Source organism: Microcaecilia unicolor, chromosome 10 (assembly GCF_901765095.1).
Source record: "Microcaecilia unicolor chromosome 10, aMicUni1.1, whole genome shotgun sequence".
Taxonomy (NCBI): domain Eukaryota; kingdom Metazoa; phylum Chordata; class Amphibia; order Gymnophiona; family Siphonopidae; genus Microcaecilia; species Microcaecilia unicolor.
Window position 1 is genome coordinate 53,746,206 of NC_044040.1, and position 23,657 is coordinate 53,769,862.

Sequence of the window (23,657 nt, forward strand, 5' to 3'; positions counted from 1 at the left end):
GAAGCCCCTGGATAGAAATACCTTCCAAAAGAGTCAAGAGTTCCAGCCTCTCTGCCTGGGGGCACCGAAGCATAGTCTCTAGTACTCCTGGCTCTCTTGAGGGCGGAGTCCACCACCATGGAATTGTGGGGTAACTGAGACCTCATCAATCCAGGTTCACCGTGGATCCGATACTGGGATTCAGCTTTTTTCGGGACCACGGGGCCAGACAGAGGGGCTGACCAGTTTCACATTAGGACTTCCTTCAGTACCTTATGCAAAAGGAACTGTCACAGCCTCTTTAGGTGGAAAAGAATAATCCAGGACCTCAAGAATGTCAGTCCTGGGCTCATCCTCAACTTCCACAGGGAAGGGAATAGCCGTAGCCATTTCCCAGACAAAAGAGGAAAAGGACAGACTCTCCGGTGGAGATAGTCTCCTTTCTGGTGGAGGGGATGGATCAGAGGGAATCCCAAATGACTCATCAGAAGAGAAGTACCGGGGATCCTCTTCTGACTCCCACGAATGCTCCTGCTCAGTATCAGATAGAACCTGAGTTAAGGTGCTTCGACACTGAACCTGCCTCAACGCCGAGGAACGATGTCCTCTAAGGCGATGTGGAGAGACCGATGCCCGGTCCAACTGCGGTGAAGCTCCCTCCACCGACGTCAAAGGGGAGTTGACCTGGGTGGCAGCCGACGTGGATGCCACAAGCAGCATCGCGGTCGGGGAACTCACCGCAGGCGAAGGGCCAGACACCGCTGCAGCAGCAGGTACAGAAGGCGCAAGCACCCCCGACACCAAAGCTGACTGTCGTAGCAGCCCCTCCAGAAGTTCTGGAAACAAGGCCCAGATACGCTTGTCAAGAGCCACCATCGGAGAAGGCTACAGGATTGATGGGACAGGCGGTGTCAGAATCTGGGGAGGCTCGGGAGCAAGTACCAGGCTACTGGGAGACCGACGCATAGGCACCTCCTGTATCGAGAGGGAGCAATTCTCTCGGCACCGACGCTTCTCGGGTGCCAACTCTCTCGACGCCCCGGAGCTCCCGGTACCGTGTGTCGAAGGAGAACGATGACAGTGCTTCTTTGCCTTCGCTCGACGCCTGCCATTGAGACTCCTCGGTACCGGTGAGGAAGACGTGGAATCCTCACGTCTCCTCGGGGCTGGGTCTGACGAAGGCCGGTCCCGGGGGCCTGCATAACAGGAGGCCTCGAGGCAGGTGGAGACCCACTCGACGCCTCACTGCTCCCAGTGCAAGTTGGTCTCTCAACAGCCATTACCTTCCTTCCCGACGTTGGCTCCTGTTGATGTCGCTGACGACGACCTCGGTACCGAAGTTGAAGGACCGGACTGAGCCCCAAAATGTTTTTCTCGTTGGGCTTCTCAAGACGTTTGGGTCCTTTTCTTCATACGAAGACACAAGCGGCTGGGCTATGGTCGGGCCCAAGGCACTGGATACACCAGGCGTGGGTATCAGTACCTGAGATAGTCCGGTTGTACCGTGTATAATGCTTGAAGCCGCTGGGTGTCTTCGATGACATGGAAGGAAAAACGGCGGGGGCAAAATCAAACGACATGATTGTGCCTTTGAAAAGAAAAAGGGGCACAAAAGAAAGGAAAGAACCCGGCCGTGCGGCCTGAAACTCGGCCGCGTCGAAAAAGAAAGAAAACTTATAAAAAGGGGCTAAATTCAAGAAAAAAAAATATGAGAAGTTTTTTTAAGAGAATGACAAAAAAGAAAAGAAACCTAAAACGAACTAGCCGTCAAACACTCTGTTTCCTGGGCCAAAAACAAAGAGAAGAGTTGAAATGCTGTCTCTCCACTGCGGACAAGAAAAAACTGAGGAAGCACGCTCACGCGTCGAGCGTGAAGTCATCCGCGCATGCGCGGTGCGTGCGATTCGCGCGCTAGAAGACTCTATCAAAACTTTGTTTTTATTTTTCTGGCAAAATGCTGGTTCCTGGGCCGACGTGGACATCAGCCCACATGTGAGAACAAGCAGGCTGCTTGTCTTCAGAGAATATTTTATACAGTGCGCTCTGAACTGAGCACTATTTACAGAATAGTGCTTAGCACACATTCCAGCATGCAGCTTTGGACACGAGGACTTATACCAACTGAAATCTGCTGCAAATCCTGGCGCATAACTTAAGCACACTGTCTTCAAATTCTATAATAGTATGTGTAATTCTTTGGACCGTCCCTGACTCGCCCATGTCCCTCCCACTGCCATGCCACCTTTTGGGTTACACGCAAGAGGATTTGGGTGTGATTTTCATAAAATTGTGCATAGCCAGATCCATGTACAAATCCAAATGAGAGCCAATTAAAGTTAATTGATTGATAACAGCAAATTATTGATTGTTAATGGCTCGTTAGCTAATTTATTTGCATGAGAATCTCAGGATCATGTGCAATTTTAGGTGCCTAAATTTGGACGCCATTTATAGAATCTGAGGATATGTGTAGAGGTTATTAAATTTATTTATTTATTTATGTTTGCTTTGTTAATTTCAGTGCTTTTTCTGGTGTTCTATGTTTTGATCTTTTATTGTATTATAGATATTAAATAGAAACAAAAGAAAAGAAAGGAAAATAAGGTGATACCCTTTTTAAAGGAATAACAATATGTTTTTTGATAAGCTGGCCTGAAGAAGAGAACTCTGCCTTCAAAAGCTTGCCAAAAACTATATATTGTTTGTCCAATAAAAAAGGTATCACTTTATTCTCCTTTCATTTGTTTTCTTTTCTTTATATTTATTACCTTTAAAGAGGACTAACATGGCAACCACACTACTTTATTGCATTAAGGTATTGTGAACCATTTTGGATGATGATTTTCATCAGTAAAATGGTATTTATTTTTTAAGTAAACTGATGTGGGCATTCTTTTTAGCTGAGTCCATCTACAGTATCAGCTATTTGTATGAAGGTGACTGAGTCAGTACCTTTATTTGGGCTGATTCATTCTGTCACAGAATCCCCAGCCAGAATGCAGATATTTACAAGAGAAGGTCTCCCAAGGTGTGTATACTAGACAAGAATGAGATGTCACTGTACCTCCAAGAAATGTATCCAACACAAAAGGAAAATGAGAATTATTGAATGCAAGCAGCTTGACAAGTTGCAAGGCAAAAAAAGGATCCAAATGCATGACAAGCATGAATAATAACGACTGAATCAACAAGGAACAAGTTCAGAGGTGGGGCAGAAATGCTCAGGCCTGCCCTGAGCTGATTCCTCCTGGACACATCAGGAAATAACAACTAAGATTACCAGAAATACAAGACACAGGATAGGATAGCTAGCTCCGAACTTTCAATGGGCAGAATAGCTCCTGCTGGAAGATAATTGCTTTCCACACCCACGATCATTGGCTCAAGGCTGACTTGTATACATGGCAGCTATTAACAGTACTGCAAGAAAAGAAACTGAAATTTTGAGGCTTTTCCTGCTGTTCTGGGTTAGAAATTACATGGAAATTTTAAAATCTACATCCTACTGGACAACCAGGATGTGGAGCAGGCTTCGTAAATGTCCATCTCACTATGGGTTTCTTTTACAATGCTGCACTAGTGATTCCCATACGGCAAATGAGAGGAAGCCCATAGGAATTGAATGGGCTTCCTCTCATGTACCGCGCAGGAATTGAGGCCTTATAATAGTAACTTGGAATTTCACACAAGGATTCAGGATTGTAACTCCAAGGATTCAACAAAGAAACAATTTTAACAAGGGTCCCAGAATATTTTCCCCAGAATTTACAGTGCTTGGAATGTGACACAAGAAAAATCTTTGAAATAAGTCTCTACAGCAGTTCCAGGAGGGAGCTGTAGGCCAGTCCTGGATTTCTTTTTTTTTTTTTAATAATTCAATTTTCCTTGTTGCACAGAAAAAGAGCCATTTTGTTGCACAACATAATCCGAAATGGCTGTTGCCAATTATGTATAGCAAAAGGCACAGCAGGAGGAATGCTCCTGCCCCTGAAGAGTAGAAAAGGCAGTGTGTGTGTGTGTGTGTGTGTGTGTGTGTGTGTGTGGAGGGTGGGGGGGGTGGTTTATTTTCACGGTGAGGAGATCAGGCTTAGACCTCACAATTTTTCCCCTTTTGCTTTCATTCTTTTTAAAGTTCAGTTATTGTTTGTTTGTTTTTTTAATTTTAAATTAACAAGCAAGACAAATGAATAAATAAAAAAAACACACTGAAAAGCAAAATAGAATGAACAAATGCCCTATGCACACCCCTAATGCACACAAAAACTCAGATGAATTTTCTACAGTTCTTTTTTAATGTTATAGTATGATATTTTGTATTTATCTATTCTCTCAAACACACTGAAAACCCAATTTTGTATATAGTAGGTCATCTAGGTCAGAAAAAAGACATCCAAGTTGGGATGTTCACAATTTGAATAATCTTTAACAAGAGCTCACTGAACATATTTTGAAATGCATCTAAGATTGCACAAAATATGTGTTTGGTGCCAGGTACAAAGGGGACAAACGTTTTATTTAAAAAAAAAAGTTAAATTTGGGGCTCTGTGTATGTAAGTGCTAGTAATTACACATGTAAGCTACAAATTTGCCACCTACATGTGTAAAACTTCATATACAAGGGAAGCTAATCAAGAGCTGAGCTCCAAAATTCAATTCTGTGCTGTCTGATGTGGCTTTGAGCTAAGCAGGTTTTGAGCAGGGCAAATAAGAGGATCTCATACCAGACGGCAAACCTTCTTCATTTAAAAGTATAACACCACTTGGTAGACTCTTTCCTGGAAGCCAGCAGGATCCTGGAGACACCCTCAGGCATCTGTAGAGATGCACATTCTATGCTCTCAACATCTAAGCAATGAGGGCCAGGGACTGGAGGCTGGGGTGCAGAAGAGACATTCTGTGTGATAAGGGTTGGAAAGCAGTCCACTGTTCTTTAGAGGGCAACTTGGCCAGTAGGGTGCGATTAGGATCATCGCTCCCCAGTCTTCCATGAGTTTCAACAAAGTCTTCCCTATGAGAGGGATGGGAGGATATGTATACAGAAGACCCTCCCCACAATGAAAGAGGAAGGCATCAGAGACTATTCTGTCATGTGACCTGAGTTTGGTTCAGCAACGGATCCCTGAAAGCCTTTAGAGGATTCCAGATTGCCTGTAACTCTAGAAGGCTGATTTGAAGCTCGGTTTCCTGAGTGGACCAGGTCTTCTGGGTGTGAAGGCCATCTACATGGGTCCCTCATCCCAGAGTGGATGTATCTGTAGTCAGAACGTTTGGAGGATAAATAATTTGGAATGGGAGTACCAGGGTCAAAATGGATTGAATCACCCATCAGGACTGTCTGTGCGAGCTCCGGGGTAATCATGATAACATCTGCAAGGTTCCCCATGGCCTGATACCACTGGGAAGAAAGGGTACACTGGGCACCACACAAGTGGACATGAGTCATAAGAGTGACATGCACTGTAGAGGTCATATGACCCATCAACCTCAACAACTGCTGAGCTGTAACATGCTGGCTGAACCTAAGTGATGGCCATAAGGGCATACACCTGTACCAATGGCAGGTAGCGAGAGATTGTACCATGCCTAGTAGGGCTTTAATGTACTCCAATTGCTATAACAGGAGTAGATGGGACTTGGGGTAGCTGACAACTAACCCTAGTAACTTCAGCACCCGAATAGTTCTCTGCATGAACACTTGAGCACCTTCCCTTGAAGTGCTCCTAGCCAGCCAATCATCCAACTAGGGAAATACGTGAATTCCCAATCTGCATAGCGATGCTGTAACTATAGCGAGACATGTTGGGGACGATATTCAGACCATGGGAATTAGACCAGCTAACTCCCGCAGTCGGTGCTGAGCCCGGATATTCAATGTCAGGTCATTTCTGGTTACCAGCATTGAATATCCAGTTTATTTTTGGGCGATTTAAAGATAACCGGCTAAGTCAATATTCAGACTTAGCCAGTTATCTTTAAACCGGCCAAAGATATCCCACGTTTACACGCAGCCAAATATGGCCGCTAAACCGGCTTTAAAAATCAGCGGACAGCTGGTTATATCGGGCTATATAACCGGTTATCTGCTAGCTGCTAACCAGAGATATTCAGCGGGGGATAGCCTGTTATCCCCCCATTGAATATTGGTGGATAGCTGGTTAAGCACTATTTAACTGGTCAGCAGCTGTTCTGGCCAGTTAAATAGTGCTGAATATCGGGGCTATCATAAATACTCTGGGAGCAGATCCGAGGCCAAACGACAGGATGTGATGCTGGTAGTGGTGTTTCTCTACTCGAAATCTGAGCTACTTCCTGTGACTTGGATATATCTGGATGTGAGTCTAAGCATCCTTTAAGTTCAGACAGCATAGTCAATCATATTTCTGAAACATGGAGTGCCCAAGGAAATCATTCTGAACTTTTTCTTGAACAGATATTTGTTCAGGGCCCTTAGGTATAGGATGGGGTGTAATCCACCCCATTTTTTGGACATGACAAAGTACTTGGAATAGAATCACTTCCCTTCTTCCCCTGGTGGGACACGATCAACCGATGGCCTTTAGAAAGGAGGAGAGTTCCTCCACGAGATCTTCCCGCTGCTGAAAGCTGAAGATCAATGCTCTAGGTGGGCAATTTCAAGGAGGGTGATGTCAATTAAGGGTGTAACCCACCCAGACTATTTTCAGCACTAACCAGTCAGAGGTTACAAAGGCCACCTTTACTGAAGAACAATCAGCCTCCCCCTGAAGGAAAGTTATGCTCTCTTGGATCCAGTCAAATGCTCACCCCCTGCTTTTACTGGGGAGCTGGCTAGGCCTTCCGAATCCGCTGCTGTTGAGGATGGGAGCATGGAGGCTGAAGTTGTGGCTGAGAATGGAAAGGAGTCAACTTATTTCTCTCCTATTTTCTTCACAATACCTCTGGGTTGTGGAGGCCACAGAAAGGGCGGGTTGAGACAAGGACTTCATGGTATCAGTTCTCTTCTTAATGAGGTCTGCCACCTCTTCCACCTTGTCCTCAAAAAGGTTATTGCCTTGGCACGGGATACCCGCCAACTTTTCCTGAACTGCTGGTTACAGGTCCGAGACATGCAACTATGAGAGTCTGTGCATACCAACAACCAAGGCAGAAAGTCTAGATACCACATCAAAAGAATCAAAGGTTCCTCTAGCCAGATGTTTCCTGCACTCTTTCTACTTGTTGGCTATCTGGTGAAGGTGTGCAGCCTGCTCTGGTGACAATGTGTCTGCAAACTTGAGTACACTGGACAGCAAGGACTTCAAGTAAAGCCTGGTGTAGAGCTGGTAGGTTTGGATGCACCGAGGCCTTAAAACATTCCAAATGACTCCAAAGTACAAACATCCATGCTTGGGGAAACTGAGGCATTGGTCTTCGAACTTCTGGCTTGTTTGAAAGCAAATTCAACCACCATAGAGTGGTGTGGTAACTACACCTTCTCGCATCCAGGGGCTTTTTGGACTCTATACACGGAGTCTGCCTTCTTAGGTAACCTACACAGAGAGAGGGGGTCTCCCAATTCTTCATCTGTGCATCTTTTGGGATATTGTAAACAGGCATAGTCAGTCACAGCTTCCTTAGGAGGAAAATCATAATCAATGATGGTCATCAATTTTGCCCTCCTCTTCCAATTTAAATGGAGTGGTCTCTGCCATTTTCCTCAAACATCCAACAAAGGAGAGGTCCTCTGGTGGAGACTTTCCTCTGTTCTGTGGCAGGAAGGGATCTTAAAGAAGCCCTAGAGATCTCTCCTCCGAGAAGCCCTCAGGCTCCTCCTTACATGCCCAGGAACAGTCCAACTCAGATTCAGCCAAGTATTCGTCATATGAAGTCTGAGTCTGCATCTGCCTCAGTCTACTGGAGTGTCTAGAGCCAGAATGAAGGCACTGAGGTGCAAGGCCCTTCCAGGTCTCTGGGGTATCTTCCTCCCCTGATAGACTGGAGAGGGTCACCACATCGGATGGTGCTGGCTCCGCCAGCTGGTGAGGAACTGGTATCAGCAACTGCCCAACAGGCAGCCCATGGGTCCCCAGAATGGGCTGGAGTGGGTCCACAGCCACTGCAAGTGATTTTTCAGCATCACATTGCCTGAGGATGCACCCAAATTCCTCCTAGATCATGATCTGGATTCGTGCAGGGACATACTGCGAAGCTGTTGGTGCTGAATCAGAAGTGGGGTACGGCTTTGAAGAGACTGACACATCAGCACTGCTACCACGGAGGCAGAGTGGTCCTCCTGCCATTGAAGTTTCTCAGGTACCAGTGACGGTGGTGACCTGGAGCTCCTAGCACTGTGCTTCAAGAAGAAATGATGCTAGTGCTTCTTTGTTTTCGCTCAGTGCCCGCCATCAGAGTCCCTTGGTGCCAACATGGAATCCATGCACTTCCTTGTTGGGACCAAGCATGCTAGGCCTGGGGCGCTACCGGTGCTTGACACCGAGGTAGGTAGTACCTCCTCAATGATGATGCAATGCAAGTGTCCAGCACAGCTCCAGAAACCATGAGGACCGATGCTCTTGATTCTAATGCCAATGGACCGGACTTCTGGGTACCAAAAAGTCTCTCAAGCACCACTTCTCTAGGTTTCTGAGTTCTCTTCTGCATTTATGCACTTCTTAAACCCACTGGCAGGCTTCTGAGACATCGTGGGGAAGACGACCACATGAAAATCAAACAGCTCAATGATGAAGAGAGGTTAAAGAAAAAAATCCTCTCTCCTGATGTTATTTTTTAAATTTTAGAACCTCAGACAGGATCTCAGGCCCAAAAGGACCGCGAGTCATAGAAAAAGAAAGAAAAAAAATAAAAGCTGAAAAACCTAAGAAAAAAATGGGAAGAGAAGGGAGAAAGAGAAAAATACAAAAAAAAAAAAGAGCATGCTACTCACAAACCATGAGGCTGGAAGGCACTAAATGTGAAAAAAGAAAGCTTTCTCGCACTGCGACCGAAGAGAAGTCTTCACTGCTCTAAAGAGAAGAAAAAAAGACAGAGGGCCCCACGTGTTGCAAGCTGGCAAGAAGACACTTGTTCAAGTGTGTTGTGGGCCTATCAAAGGCTTCTTAAATGTATAGAAACATTGGGTAGCATCCAGACTGGGCTCTGTCAGGGGATGTCAGCTGCTTGTGAAGTCATGCTTGTCCTCAGAAAAAAAAAAACATTTAACACTGGCCAATTTGAAAGCAACCAGTTTATTTTCTTATATGTAACTTAAAATTCAAAATAAGTTCTTTTCAGTAGAAGAAAAAAATGTAGCACAAAATTAAAAATACAATGTACAACATATGTAAAGTGAGGAACAAACATAGGAAAAACTTACTCATTGATTAACCATAGCCCGACCAAAGAAGCAATCACCTGCATTAGAAAAATATAAAGTGAGTATCTTTAACCAACATAGGAATTGTTTTTCATAAAGGTCTGTCACAAAAGGTTATTTTCAGATTGTACAAAAGCTTAACTGTTCTGCAATATACCAACAGAATGGAAATAAAGTAGCAGACCAAATAAACAGTCTGTAATCAATGTATTAAACAACAAAAACAATAACATAGGTTACAGTCATTTACGGTGTCCTTTTACAAAGCTGTAGTATAAACTGACCTTAGTGCACACCCTTATGTGGATATTTCCTATTCACTAAGCCCATTTTTACTGCAGCAGTAAAATGGCTGATTTTCCATTTTTAAAATAAATTAATGACCTTCTGCTAATGTTAGGAAAAATGGTCAAAGTAGTAGTATGAAGAAATGACACTTCCAGAAACATGATGGAGTCAAAGAAGTCATATACAGAATTTATTTTTCATGTTGCTAATAACGCATGGCCATTAAAAAAAAACCTTATGTGTGAGCACTTACTGACATCTATTTTGTAGGTGGTAAGGGCTCACACACTAATCTTATGTTAATCAGTTAGCACGTGGTAATGCACCTATGCTGAGTAGTGCAGAAATGCCTACTCTACGCCCCTAGACATGGCCCCTCTGCAATATAATAATAAATATTTTAGAGTGCAGCATGTACAGATCACAAAATTACCACAGGATGCCTGAGTGCATCCCGCAGTACGCCATTTTAAGCTGCAATAAGGACATGCTAGTGCTTACTGCAGCTTAGGAAAAGGACCTCTTAATAAACTGATTACAGACTGTTTCACATTTCACATGAATGTATCACAGACTTCCCCTTGGAAAATTTAGGGCTCCGCTGTGGTAAAAGGGGCCCTGTAGTGGCGCTGGCACATGGATTTGCCATGTGTTGAGGTCCCCTTTTACCACAACGGCTAAAAGGATTTTTAAAAAGTAAATAGCTGTGCGGTAAGTTAAGCATTTGCCACGCTGCCATTTCTTGAGGCAGCCCTTAACCCCTTCCCAGCGCTAAAAAAAGATATATTTTTTGAGCACTAGAAATGGTGTATGACACACACTGAAACTACCACTGGGCTCTTGCAGGAGTCCAAAGTTAGGGCCAGTTTGTCATGTGCTACCACAGCTTTATAAAAGGGCTCTTTAGTTAGAAATTCCTATATATCTGAACTAATAAGGTAGGAGAATTCTAGTCCAGTCTTTATCACAGATTGACTCATCCCTAGGAATACAAGTCTGATATTTTATCTCTATCTTAAGTACATATAAGTACATAAGTATTGCCATACTGGGAAAGACCAAAGGTCCATCAAGTCCAGCATCCTCTTTCCAACTGTGGCCAATCCAGTTCACAAATACCTGGCAAGATCCCAAAAAAGTATAAAACATTTTATACTGCTTATCCCATAAATAGTGGATTTTCCCCAAGTCCATTTAATAATGGTCTATGGACTTTTCCTTTAGGAAGCCGTCCAAACCTTTTTAAAACTCTGCTAAGCTAACCGCCTTTACCACATCCTCTGGCAATGAATTCCGGAGTATAATTACACCTGCCGCACCTCCCCATCCAACACCTCTCCTTCCTGCTCTTCGACCCGTCCTCCCGAGTCTGACATCGCTCCCTACCTCCCTTCCACCCCCCCATGAGTCTGACATCTCTCCCTCCCCCTTCTGCCCCTGAGTCCATCTCCCCTCTGCCCTCCCCTGTCCAACTCTCCTGCTCCTCCTCTACTCTCATTGAGTCCATCTTTCCCTCTCCCCTTCCACCTCCTGTGAATCTCTTTCCTTTTCCCCATTTCCCCCTCCACCCTCCCCAACTTCATTTCTTCCTCTTCCCCTTCAGCCCCCTCTGTCCTCACTTGAGTTCATCTTTTTCTCTCCCTACCCATCTCTTCCTGTCCCTTCCACCTCCATCTCTCCCTGTCCCCTTCTGCCCCTTCTCTCCCTGTCACCTTTCTAGCCCCTTTGTCCTCCCCTTCTACCCCCATGCCCTCCCCAAGTCTATCTCTCCCTCTCCTGCAACCACCCTCCCCATCCATCTCTTTCTTTCCTTCCCACTCCCACAAATTTGACATCTCTCCCTCCCTGCCTTCCATTACCCCATCCCCGAGTCTGGCATCTCTCTATCTGTTATCCAGCATCACTCACATTCTGTCTCCTCACACTCCTCCTCCTCCCCCACAAACCAGGTTGCAATCTGGCATCCCCCTTCCTTCCTTCCTTAACCCTTCCCCCCAAGGTCTACCTTTAATTTGCTCCAAAAGTCACCAGGCAGTGATTCACACAAGCATCTTCTTTCTCCCACAGACACAGGAAGTTACGTCAGAGAGAGTGGGCCACAGGAGAGATAAAACACCAGGGCTAAATAGTAGTAGTAGTAGTAGTAGGGCTGGCAACAGGGCACTGTGTGAATCACTACCATTGCCCAGCGACTTTTGAAAGACTCAAGGGGAGGGGAAGGGGGTTGAGGAAGGAAGTGAGTTGATGCTGGCCAGAGGAGGGGGGAGGGAACAGAGCAGATTGAGGGATGCCAGGGGAGGGGTAGAGATAGCTGAAAAGTAGCATCAAGATGCTGCTTCCTGAAAAGTGCCACCTGAGACCACTGCCTCAGTTGGACTCATTATAGGGCAGCCCCTGCCCCAGCTATTCCCTATTACCGAACATCTATGGTGAGCTCCTGGGCCATAGCCAGGCCTAGCTAGCAGCAGGCGAATCACTCAGGCTAGGCACATCACTAGGCAAAGTACTAGGCAAGGCAGGACAAGGCTTGATGAAAATAAGACAGTACATGGCAAAGCAAGCAAGGCAAACAGGGCTAGAACTGGACCCAGACAAGGCAAGACAAAGAAAACAAGGCTAGAACTGGGTCCAGACAAGGTATGAACTACTCTGTAAACCTGGAAGATGTAATGAAGCAATTTGACAAATTGAAGAGTAGATAAATTGCATATCAAACATATAAATTGCGAGTGACCGTACTCACCCGCAAATGTGCAGTAGAGACCGAACATTCAAGGAGCAACACTCCAAACCCCGCCTCCACCAGCAGCTCCTGTAACGAACGTAATGCAGCCAATAGGGAGGGAAGGAGGGGGCGTGGAAATTGGAGGAGGACATAATGCAGCCAATAGGGAGGGGAGGGGCGTGGAAAACGGAAGAGGACGTAATGCAGCCAATAGGGAGGGAAGGAGGGGGCGTGGAAATCGGAGGAGGACATAATGCAGCCAATAGGGAGGGGAGGGGGCGTGGAAATCGGAGGAGGACATAATGCAGCCAATAGGGAGGGGAGGGGGCGTGGACAACGGAAGAGGACGTAATGCAGCCAATAGGGAGGGGAGGGGGCGTGGAAAACGAAGGAGGACGTAATGCAGCCAATAGGGAGGGAAGGAGGGGGCGTGGAAATTGGAGGAGGACGTAATGCAGCCAATAGGGAGGGGAGGGGGCGTGGAAAACGGAGGAAGATGTAATGCAGCCAATAGGGAGGGAGCGTGGAAATCGGAGGAGGACGTAATGCAGCCAATAGGGAAGGGAGGGGGCGTGGAAATCGGAGGAGGACGTAATGCAGCCAATATGGAGGGGAGGGGGGCGTGGAAATTGAAGGAGGACGTAATGCAGCCAATAGGGAGGGAAGGAGGGGGCGTGGACATCAATGGGGGAGGGAGGGAGGGAGGATGGAGAAGAGAACCACCATGTACAAGGGCACAGCAGGAACGACGAAGTAGCCGAGGCAACTAAAAAAACCCACAGCAGAAACCAAGCAGGGATCAAAAAACGTTCTGGGGCCAACAGAAAAAGGTAAACAGGTGTATTCACTCACAGCACACACACACAAGTCCTGCTTTGCAGCATGAAGCAAAGACATATCTGTCCCGCCCCTTTGGCTCACTGAACAGCAGGAGTCAGCAGAAGGGGCGGAACAACAACATGTATGCGGGGAGGGGGGAAGGGGGGAGGGAGACCGGCACACGACTGAAAAATGAGCCTGCGTTTCAAACTGCTCTAACAACTGCCTAAAAGGAGACACTGAACCTCCACTGCCACACAGCTCCAACAATGGACTACAAGGAGACACTGAACCTCCACTGCCACACAGCTCCAACAACTGACTAGACGGAGACACTGAACCTCCACTGCCACACAGCTCTAACAACTGACTACAAGGAGACACTGAACCTCCACTGCCACACAGCTCCAACAACTGACTACAAGGAGACACTGAACCTCCTCTGACACACAGCTCCAACAATGGACTACAAGGAGACACTGAACCTCCACTGCCACACAGCTCCAACAACTGACTACAAGGAGACACTGAACCTCCACTGCCACACAGCTCCAACAACTGACTACAAGGAGACACTGAACCTCCACTGACACACAGCTACAAGGAGACACTGAACCTCCACTGCCACACAGCTCCAACAACTGACTACAAGGAGACACTGAACCTCCACTGCCACACAGCTCCAACAACTGACTACAAGGAGACACTGAACCTCCACTGCCACACAGCTCCAACAACTGAGTACAAGGAGACACTGAACCTCCACTGCCACACAGCTCCAACAACTGACTACAAGGAGACACTGAACCTCCACTGCCACACAGCTCCAACAACTGACTACAAGGAGACACTGAACCTCCACTGCCACACAGGAGACACTGAACCTCCACTGCCACACAGCTCCAACAACTGCCTACAAGGAGACACTGAACCTCCACTTTCACACAGCTGCAACAACTGACTACAAGGAGACACTGAACCTCCACTGACACACAGCTCCAACAACTGACTACAGGGAGACACTGAACCTCCACTGACACACAGCTCCAACAACTGACTACAAGGAGACACTGAACCTCCACTGCCACACAGCTCCAACAACTGACTACAAGGAGACACTGAACCTCCACTGCCACACAGCTCCAACAGCTGACTACAAGGAGACACTGAACCTCCACTGAGACAGGGAGTACTAACAGCTCACAAGCACTCTCTCACTCACTCACACACTCTCTCATTCACTCACTCACACACACACACAGAGACACCCAAGCACACACTCACTGTCTCTTTGGGAGGGCAGGGAACAGAGGACTGTGGCTTGACATGGGGTGAGGGAAGAGGACAGAGGAGGGTTGCTGGACATGGGGGGAGGACAGGGGACAGAGCAGACTTGCTACACATGGAGGTGATATTAAAAAAACTCGCCCGTTTTAACGGGCTTAACGGCTAGTTACTAATAGTTCAGCAAGTTCATTTTTCCTGGACCAGATGGTATTCATCCCAGAGTACTGATAAAATTGAAAAATGAACTTGCAGAACTATTGTTAGTAATATGTAATTTATCTTTAAAAAAAAAAAAAAACATGGTACTAGAAGATTGGAGGGTGGCCAATCTAACACCGATTTTTAGAAAAAGTTCCAGAGGTGATCTGGGAAATTATGGAACGGTGATGTTGGTGCTGGGCAAAATGGTAGAGACTATTATAAAGAACAAAATTACAGAGCATAATGAGACAAAGCCAACATGGATTTACATTTCTTTGAAGGGGTGAACAAATGTGGATAAAGGTGAGCTGATTGATATTGTGTATCTTGATTTTCAAAAGACATTTGACAAAGTATCTCATGAAAGACTCCAGAGGAAATTGGAGAGCCATAGGATAGGAGGTAGTGTTCTATCGTGGATTAAAAACTATTTAAAAGATAGAAAACAGAGAGTAGCGTTAAATGGTCAGTATTTTCAATGCAGAAGGGTAGATAGTGGGGTTCCACAGGGGTATATGCTGGGACCACTGCTTTTAAACATATTTATAAATGATCTAGACATGGGAGTAACTAGTTATTCAAAGTTTTTAAATCGCAAGAGGATTGTAAAAAATTAAGACCTTACAAGACTGGGAGACTGGGCAACCAAATGGCAGATGACGTTTAATGTGAGCAAGTGCAAAGTGATGCATGTGGGAAAAAGGAACCCAAACTATAGCTCCGTAATGCAAGGTTCCACAGTAGGAGTCACCAAACAAGAAAGGGATCTAGGTGTCATTGTTGATGATATGTTGAAACTCTCAGCTCAGTGTGCAGTGGTAGTTAAGAAAGCAAATAGAATGTTAGGTATTATTAAGAAAGGAATGGAAAACAAAAAGGAGGATGTTATAATGACTTCGTATCACTCCATGGTGCGACCGCACCCCGAATACTGTGTGTAATTCTGGTCACCGCATCACAAAAACGTTATAGTGGAATTAGAAAAGGTACGGAGAAGGGTGACAAAATGATAAAGGGGATGAGACAACTTTCCTATGAGGAAAGGCTAAAGTGACCAGGGTTCTTCAACTTGGAGAAAGGACAGCTAAGGGGAGATATGATAGAGGTCCATAAAATAATAAGTGGAGACGTGAATCATTTCTTTACTCTTTCCAAAAATACTAGGACTAGGGGGCACGCAATGAAGCTACAAAGTAGTAAATTTAAAATTGTGTAATTAAACTCTGGAACTTGTTGCCAGAGAATGTGGTAAAAGCAGTTAGCTTAGCGCAATTTAAAAAAGGTTTGGATACCTTCCTAAAAGAAAAGTCCATAAGCTATTATTAAGATGGACTTGGGGAAAATCCACTTCTTATTTCTAGGATAAGCAGCATAAAATGTATTGTACTGTTTTGGGATCTTACCAGGTATTTTTAACCTGGATTGGCCACTGTTGGAAACAGAATGCTGGGCTTAGCCGCAATGAGCCTGCCATGAGTGGGAAAGCGCGGGGTACAAATATAACAAAAATAAAAATTCAGTCTGTCCCAGTATGGTAATGCTTATGTTCTATGTTACCGAATTAATGCACGTTCTTGACTGTAACATGTATTATTAATAATTAGGTTCCATCAATAAAGTGAGACCTGGGGTTAAAAAAAAAGCTGCACGTTAACCTGGTTAATAAATCCCAATAAATAAATAAATAAATAAATAAATAAATAAATAGAGTTAGTGCATGCTAATGTGGTAGTGCAGCTTAGTAGCTGAGGTTTTGTCTCTTCATATAGGAGCTGTTCTCTGGGCAATTTTACAAAGACGCATATCTTATAACATATGTGAACATCTCTGGAAAAAGGTGACTAAAGTCTCCAGAAACAAAAAAAAAATGAGTTTTTAATGAATTCTGTTAGAGCAAACAAGTTGCAATAGAACAGTTCAAAACTCATTCTTTTATGTAAAAAAATAAAAAGCTACAGAAATGCAAACATGTAACTTTTGCAGACTGCTTATGGATCCATGACATGAAGAATCAGCCATTCTCAACATGTTGAATCAGCTACTTTAATCACCTTTTCCCAGAGATGGTCACATGTGTGCCTGCCCTGGATATGTACCCTCTCCGTATATCTATAAGGAAAAAGCTTAGTAAATCAGCCCCATATATCATCACACTCAAGACCTGAGACAATAAATGTTTTTTTTCTTATTTTTGAAGTAGTTCTATACAGATGCTGTCAATATTTAGGCCCCATATATGTGCATAAATGATTACAAAATACCAGCATATATGCACATATATGTAAACATATGCATGTAAACGCCAAAAATCTGCTTACACACTATTCTGTAAAGGCACACGTCTTATAAAGCTCAAATTTGACAGGTGGGAATGCACATGGGTGGACTCACACTTACACATGTTATAGAATACTTTAGGTTATGCATGTATCTCCAGTATCTGGGCACGAGCATTTACACCTGCAATATGGCATCTACTTTCCTTTATAGAATAGGCTTGAATAATGCATTCCCTAGATGCCTAAATGTAGATGCCCTTTTATAGAACTGACCCCAAAAATATATGTCTTTGAGAAAAATGCTTAATGTACAGGCCCATTAAAAACATGTTTCACTTACCTCCACTAAAAAGATAACTAAGCAGAAAATAAGGACAAGGCCTACATTCTTGTTGACATTAACATATCGAATGTATGTGCTCCATGAAGTGGTAGCCACCACAGAATCTTTATCTTCACAGAAGCATTCCTGCCAAGAAGATAGAAAATAAGTATTATTTTACTTTCATATAAGATAAATATTTGATGCGCTAACTAGATTTTACTTCAGAGACTGAAAGCAGATTTGTAGATTGAAATTCTAGATACTCCATTTTTCCTCTGTTTCCCTCTCCTCCCACATCCACCCTGGAGCCAGTATCTCTCCCTCTCTCCTCTTATGGTCCAGTATGCTGGGCTATTGTTTACATGCTGGAGGTCTTTGAGATTCGGGTACTACCAGGGGGTACTGTGGGAGGAGGGGCAGGGGGTTGGTTATTGTTCAGAGATTGGGTACTGTGGTGGGTAGAGTCAGATTTTATCAGGGAGTTGGATGCTCTGTTGGGGATGGGTCAGGTGCTAGGTGATCCGGTGCCACTGGATGGGAGCTTGGTTGAGGAGGGGAGAGCTGGCATTGCAGGGAACCTGGACATCAAAATATAAAGCTACCGATACAGCAGGCACTTAGACATGTCTCAGGAAGGTGTAAAGACCAGGGGCATATCTGCATGGGGTCACAGGGGCCTGAGCCCCAGCAGATTTTGCCCTAGACCCCCCTACCGCCGTCAACCCTCCCCCGCCTACCGCCGTCACCTACCCCTGCCGAGGTCCGCTTCCTCCGGTCCGGTGCCTTTAAAAGTATTACTTCAGCTGGCGGGGGACCCCCAACTCCCGCCAGCCCAGCCGAGGTTTTGTTTTAAGAAGTTCTTCCATCCTCGTGCTATTGAAAACTGCCTGCCTGCATCCCCTCCAGTTTCGGACTGAGTCTGATGTCGCAGCACGTTGTACGTGCAGAACGTCAACGTGCTGCGATGTCAGTCTGAAACTGGAAGGGATACAGGCAGGCAGTTTTCAATAGCACAAGAATGGAAGAACTTCTTAAAACAAGACCTCGGCTGGGCTGGTGGGAGTTGGGGGTCCCCTGCCAGCTGAAGTAATACTTTTAAAGGCACCAGACCGGAGGAAGCGGACCTCGGCGGGGGTAGGTGATGGCGGTAGGCGGGGGAGGGTTGACGGCGGTAGGGGAGGGTTGACAGCGGTAGGGGAGGGTTGACGGCGGTGGGGGGGGGGGGGGGCGGTGGCCGGGGGGGCTATAATGTGCCCCCTCACTCTAGCCCCTGCCCCCCCTACCACCAAACCTCAGATACGCCCCTGGTAAAGACCAACATCTATGTTTTTCCACACAGACGTGGATTCCCTATATGAAATAGGGAATGCACATCTGTCTTCTAGGCCAACCCAAACCCAAACCTTTCCCTTCCCATGCCCCCTTGCCATTTAGGCATAGTAAGCTTCCACATGTCTGAATGGCCCCTGTTATAAAATGGCATTTAAATACCTGGGCTTCTCCAGACATTTAGAATCTGCTATTTAAGACACGGAATACTTCTAAAATAAGCACTGTAATATATAGTATTTATTTGGTAATATATTATATTTATTTTAAAATAAAATAAATTATTATAACATTCTATCACACTAACCCAAACTGTCTGCTTTAGAAAGCCACATGGGCATTACCCTTTTCAACCTTTGTGGGCAGTAGTTTGTGACACAATCTTTAATTTTTCCCCTGTGTTGAATTTTTTCATACCATATGACTGCAACATAATTCAAGTTTTGGGGCAATTACTAGGCTACAAAAACAGATCATAAAACAATTAAATTAATGTTCAAGCCCTGCTAGAAAGTTCAAACCTTTGCTACTTCAGTTCCTTTGTATGCTTTTTTTTTAATTGCATGTATTTTTCTGTATAAATTTGAGACAGAATTTTAAGTAAAGTTGTATAACATCTTCCGAAACTTAAATATATATTTGTTCTATTTCTCCAAGCAAACCAGTGAGAAAAAAAGACTATCATTCTTGACAGAGTTCATTCAGTTGTCCCCAAAGGCTGAATAGCAGAGACTCTTTGTCTAAGTACTACTGAAAGAGAAAGAGAGGTCAACAACAACTCTAAATGTTTCACAAATAATAACTTATCTGCTTTTCTGCCATAACATATGTATGTTTCAGGACTTAGTTCTCATAACACCAACCACTGGTGGTGCTCGCAATATACCTATTGCACAACATATTGATACAGAGCATACCATATGTAGAGGGCTTTCTTGCATTAGCAAGTTGAAAAAAGAAACATACAAGTACCATAGAAACAAAGGAAACAGTTCTTACCTTCAAATCTTCTTCATTTATCTCCTCACTTATTCCCGCTACACTGTCTTGAGAAAGGCGCCTAGCATAAATGTCTGTTTCAGTGACTAGCTTAGATTGAGGAGCTATTGACATATTCCTTAGCTTCCGATTTTGGTAGATACTTTGACCTGGAGAAAAAGCTGTGCCAGTCATCAAGTTCAACACAGATTGCCTTCTTCGTCTTTCAAAATTGGTCCCATGGTTAAGCACATTGCTACGGGGAAGAATTGCCTCTCCCTGTTCAGAGTCAGGGACCAGTGACAGTTTCCTTTCCATTGGCTCTCTATGGTACTCCTCTTCAATGTTATTTATTTGCATTGAGGCTTTTCGTACTATTGAGAATTTTTGGCTTGCTTTCCGATTGTTCATAATTGAGTTTTTCCTTTTTTCTGCAAAATCTACTGGTTGTTTAAAAGACTTTTTTCTGGCTTCATCTTTTCCTGCTGAACCTCCATCTATAGAAAAGCGGTGAAGGGTTTCCGTCAATATTGAGGTCCTTCTGTCTGCACTGAATTGGTCAAACGCATCAAACCCCATTAAACGTGAGCTAAAATCACGACGCTGATCTTGAAGGTCAGAAAATGTTCCATAGAAATAGCAGCTACCTTCATGCAAAATTAATATCTTGTCAGCTTTCTTTAGCTGTTCCAGTTTGGAAGTCACCAGGATTCTAGTTTTGTTGGCCATCAGCTTACAAATACATCTAAAAAAGAAGAAATGTGCATTGCATTAAATGAAAATATGTCATGTGGAGGGGCACTTTCGAAATGACATCTAAATCTGGCTTTGGACATTTAGCTGAAAATGTCCAAAAATTAAGTAGTGAAAATGACCATTTTCAAACCAGAAAAATGTCTTACCTTTTTTCTTTGAAAATGACCACTTCCTTCCTACACTGTTACGCTTAGTACATCTATCTTTTTGGACCATTAAAAAAAAATCTAAGTGGCAAACACACAAAAATGCCATTGGGACAAAGGAGGAGCCAGCATTCCCAGCAGACTGGCCACAGAGGTGTCCCACTGCTTTGCTGGGACGCCTCTGTGGCCAGTCTGCTAGGAAAGCTGGCTCTTCCTACGTCCCAATGGCTTGATTTTGCAGTGGGACACCTTAGGGGCACTGCAGTGGACTTCACATAAAAGGTCCTAGGTGCTCATCTCACCATTACCCCCTAATATTGTATGGTGAGACCGTCATAACCCATAAAAAAACTACTGTACCCAACTATACACCACTACAATTGCCCTTATGGTTGCAGCTGTCACCTATATGTGGGTATAATAGGTTTGGGGGGGGGGGGGGGTTGGGGGGGGGATGACACTTTCCACCACAAGTGTAATAATTATAGTGGGTAATATTCTCTGCACCTACCACTAGGCTATTCCAGGAACCTGCTTGCTACTCTAATGGGACTGGTCATAACATCTGAAGCTGTCATAAAAACTGTTATGTACTGTATCATTTACATCTTTGCAGGTTGGGAAGGGAGGGGGGTCAGTGACCACTAAAGGAGTAAGGGGGTGTCATTTCTTTATTCCTTACATAGTCATCTGGACATTTAAGTCACTTTTTGTGGCTTATTTGTTACTAAAACAGCTCTAGACCAAATATCTAACCTATAGCTCTGGATATCTTGGTTTTGTTCCATTATGGCAGAAAAGCGTTGAAGTGTTAGGAACACTCAGATCCTGCCCTTATCACACCCCTGTCATGCCCCCTTGAGATTTGAAAGCACTTCTGATGGACATAATAGAAAAACATCTAAAAATTGGTTTAAAAAATGCCACTTTTTGGATGTTTTTCTCTTGAAAATGAGTCCCATAGTAACATATTAAGTACACAATTCAAATGTATGTCATGAACGGCAGGCCTTCTACATTTCATAGAGTAAAAGAAATAGAGGTATTCAAATACTTTTGAGTAAAAATAATGCAAAACGGGTATGTTTTTGATGAGGAATAAGGGCTAATATTATACATGAAATGAGACTGGAGGGAAGCAGTAATGTACAGGAAGCAAATAATTTTCATAGAACAATGTGCCAGAGAAGACGGTAGACTCAGCTGTACCTGAGGCAAGGGAGTGTCAGTGGGTGCAGGATTTGAATCTTGGCTTCCCTGGTTTTTAGTTTGCTGTTCTAACTACTAGCATCTCCATTCCATTGTGAAGTAAACAAGAGTACTAGAATATAAAAAGACTTGGGAAAGGAAAAGGTTATTTTCAGAAATTCATTTTGATCTCTGGGTGAAAAAAAGAAATGAACAAGAGCTGTTATAAAAGGAGATATTCAAGAAATATTTGATATTAATGAATCTTTTTGATATGGCCTGTAGAAAAATAAAGAGATAATGCAGGAGGTGGAGCCATAACAGATGCTTTACTTATGCTTTTCCACGTTGCTCACAAATACTCACAAACACAAGTCTTTCAAGGGCAATTTTCAAAGCTATTTACCTGAGCATAACAGGTAAATTGCTAAACGTTTTTGTGCTCAATGCGTCCATCTTTTATGACCATCTTAAAAAAAAAAAAACTGTCCAAGGGAAAAACACACATAAATGAGCTATTGAGATGTATTGGGGGGGGGGGGGGGGCAGCATTTGTAGTACAATGGCCATACAGATATCCCAGCAGAGCAGTGAACCTTAGGGGGCACTGCAGTGGACTTCTCATAAAAGGTCCCAGGTAAACATCTCACTATTATGCTCTTATATGGTATGATGAGCCCTCCAAAACCCACCAAAATCCTACTGTACCGCAATGTACACCACTAAAATAGCCCTTATGCCTGAAGATGCCACCTATATGTTGGTACAGTAGGTATTTACCTCTGATATTCAGATGGCGGCAGTCAGCGTTATATTAAACAGTGATCAATGGCGGCTAAATATCCCCTGATATTCAGTGCCGAGCCATGTCCGGGCATTGGCACAGAATATTGTGAGATAATTTGGGGTGGGCAGGCTGCCGGAACTTATGTGGGCCTGGCCAATATTCAGCCGGTTGAATTCTTAAAAAAAGCTCCCAATTTCTCTTCCACCCCCCCCCCCTCTCTGACAAAGACCCTCTTTCCTTCCCCAGTTCCCCTCTTCCCCCAGCCCGCTGCATGATCCCCCCCCCAGAGGGCCCCCAGTTATCCAGGTAGGCCTTCCCCCCAGGCGTACCTGTAGCTCTGATGGTTGTTAGGGGCAGGAGTGCAGCCGCTAAATGAAAATGGCTGTCGCAATCTTTTGCAGCAGCTCACAGTACTACATAGTACCATGGTACTACATAGTTCTTGTGGTCATAGTTGGCATTCTGAAATTATTCATAAATTCTCCATTTAAAGTCAAACACCCAGAACTTTTTATAGCATCGATGTTTTAAATGATTATGTGGTACTAAGGTGTGCTAACAGATTTAGGGATATGTTTACTAAGGTGAGTTAGTGTTTTTAACGTGCCTGTAAATTTAAGGCGAGTTAAACGCTAATGCTCACACATATTTCTATGGGCACATTAGTGTTTAACATGCGTTAAAAATGCTAATGCGCCCATAGCGTCGCTTAGTAAACATAGGCGTTAGTACGTGCTAAATGATAAGATGCCCATAGGAACATAATGGGTGTCTTATCATTTAGAGCATGCTAATCATTAGAGTGCACTAAATTCATCAGCGCATCTTAGTAAAAGGACTTCTATATTAAGAAAAAAGATTCCAGCTTATGCATCATATATTTGCCACCTTTTGAATGAGCTCACTTTTTTTATATTTAAGAGAGAGCTCATGAATGTCATTAATTGAACCTTCTATACAATACATTTAATGTTTAATGCATTTAAAAAGGATTATTTTTCCTCATTGCTTTTTTAAAGTATAAAAACCCTGATGCCCCTACATGGATATCAAAATAAAAGGAGTAGGATTTAAAACCACATGTACTAATGAAAGAAATATGCTTTCATAATTGTCTTTCCAGAATTAAGTTGTCATAATAATGGATTATAATTATCAATTTTATACCCAATAGAATTATAATTGTATAATACTTTTTTCAAGGTGATGATAGTTATAATGTAGGTGTGATCATTTTTA

General features: G+C 44.0%; 1 protein-coding gene across 1 annotated transcript in view; it reads right to left on the reverse strand.

The window, feature by feature from the left end:
* The window catches only part of CFTR (CF transmembrane conductance regulator), a 442,294-nt gene that overhangs the window by 132,543 nt on the left and 286,094 nt on the right, over positions 1 to 23,657 (reverse strand). The window contains exons 14-16 of the mRNA XM_030216424.1: positions 19,563 to 20,286; positions 17,250 to 17,378; positions 9,311 to 9,348 (exon numbers count right to left, since the gene is read on the reverse strand). Of these exons, the coding sequence (XP_030072284.1) occupies positions 9,311 to 9,348; positions 17,250 to 17,378; positions 19,563 to 20,286 (891 nt within the window). The remainder of the gene's footprint in view (positions 1 to 9,310; positions 9,349 to 17,249; positions 17,379 to 19,562; positions 20,287 to 23,657) is intronic.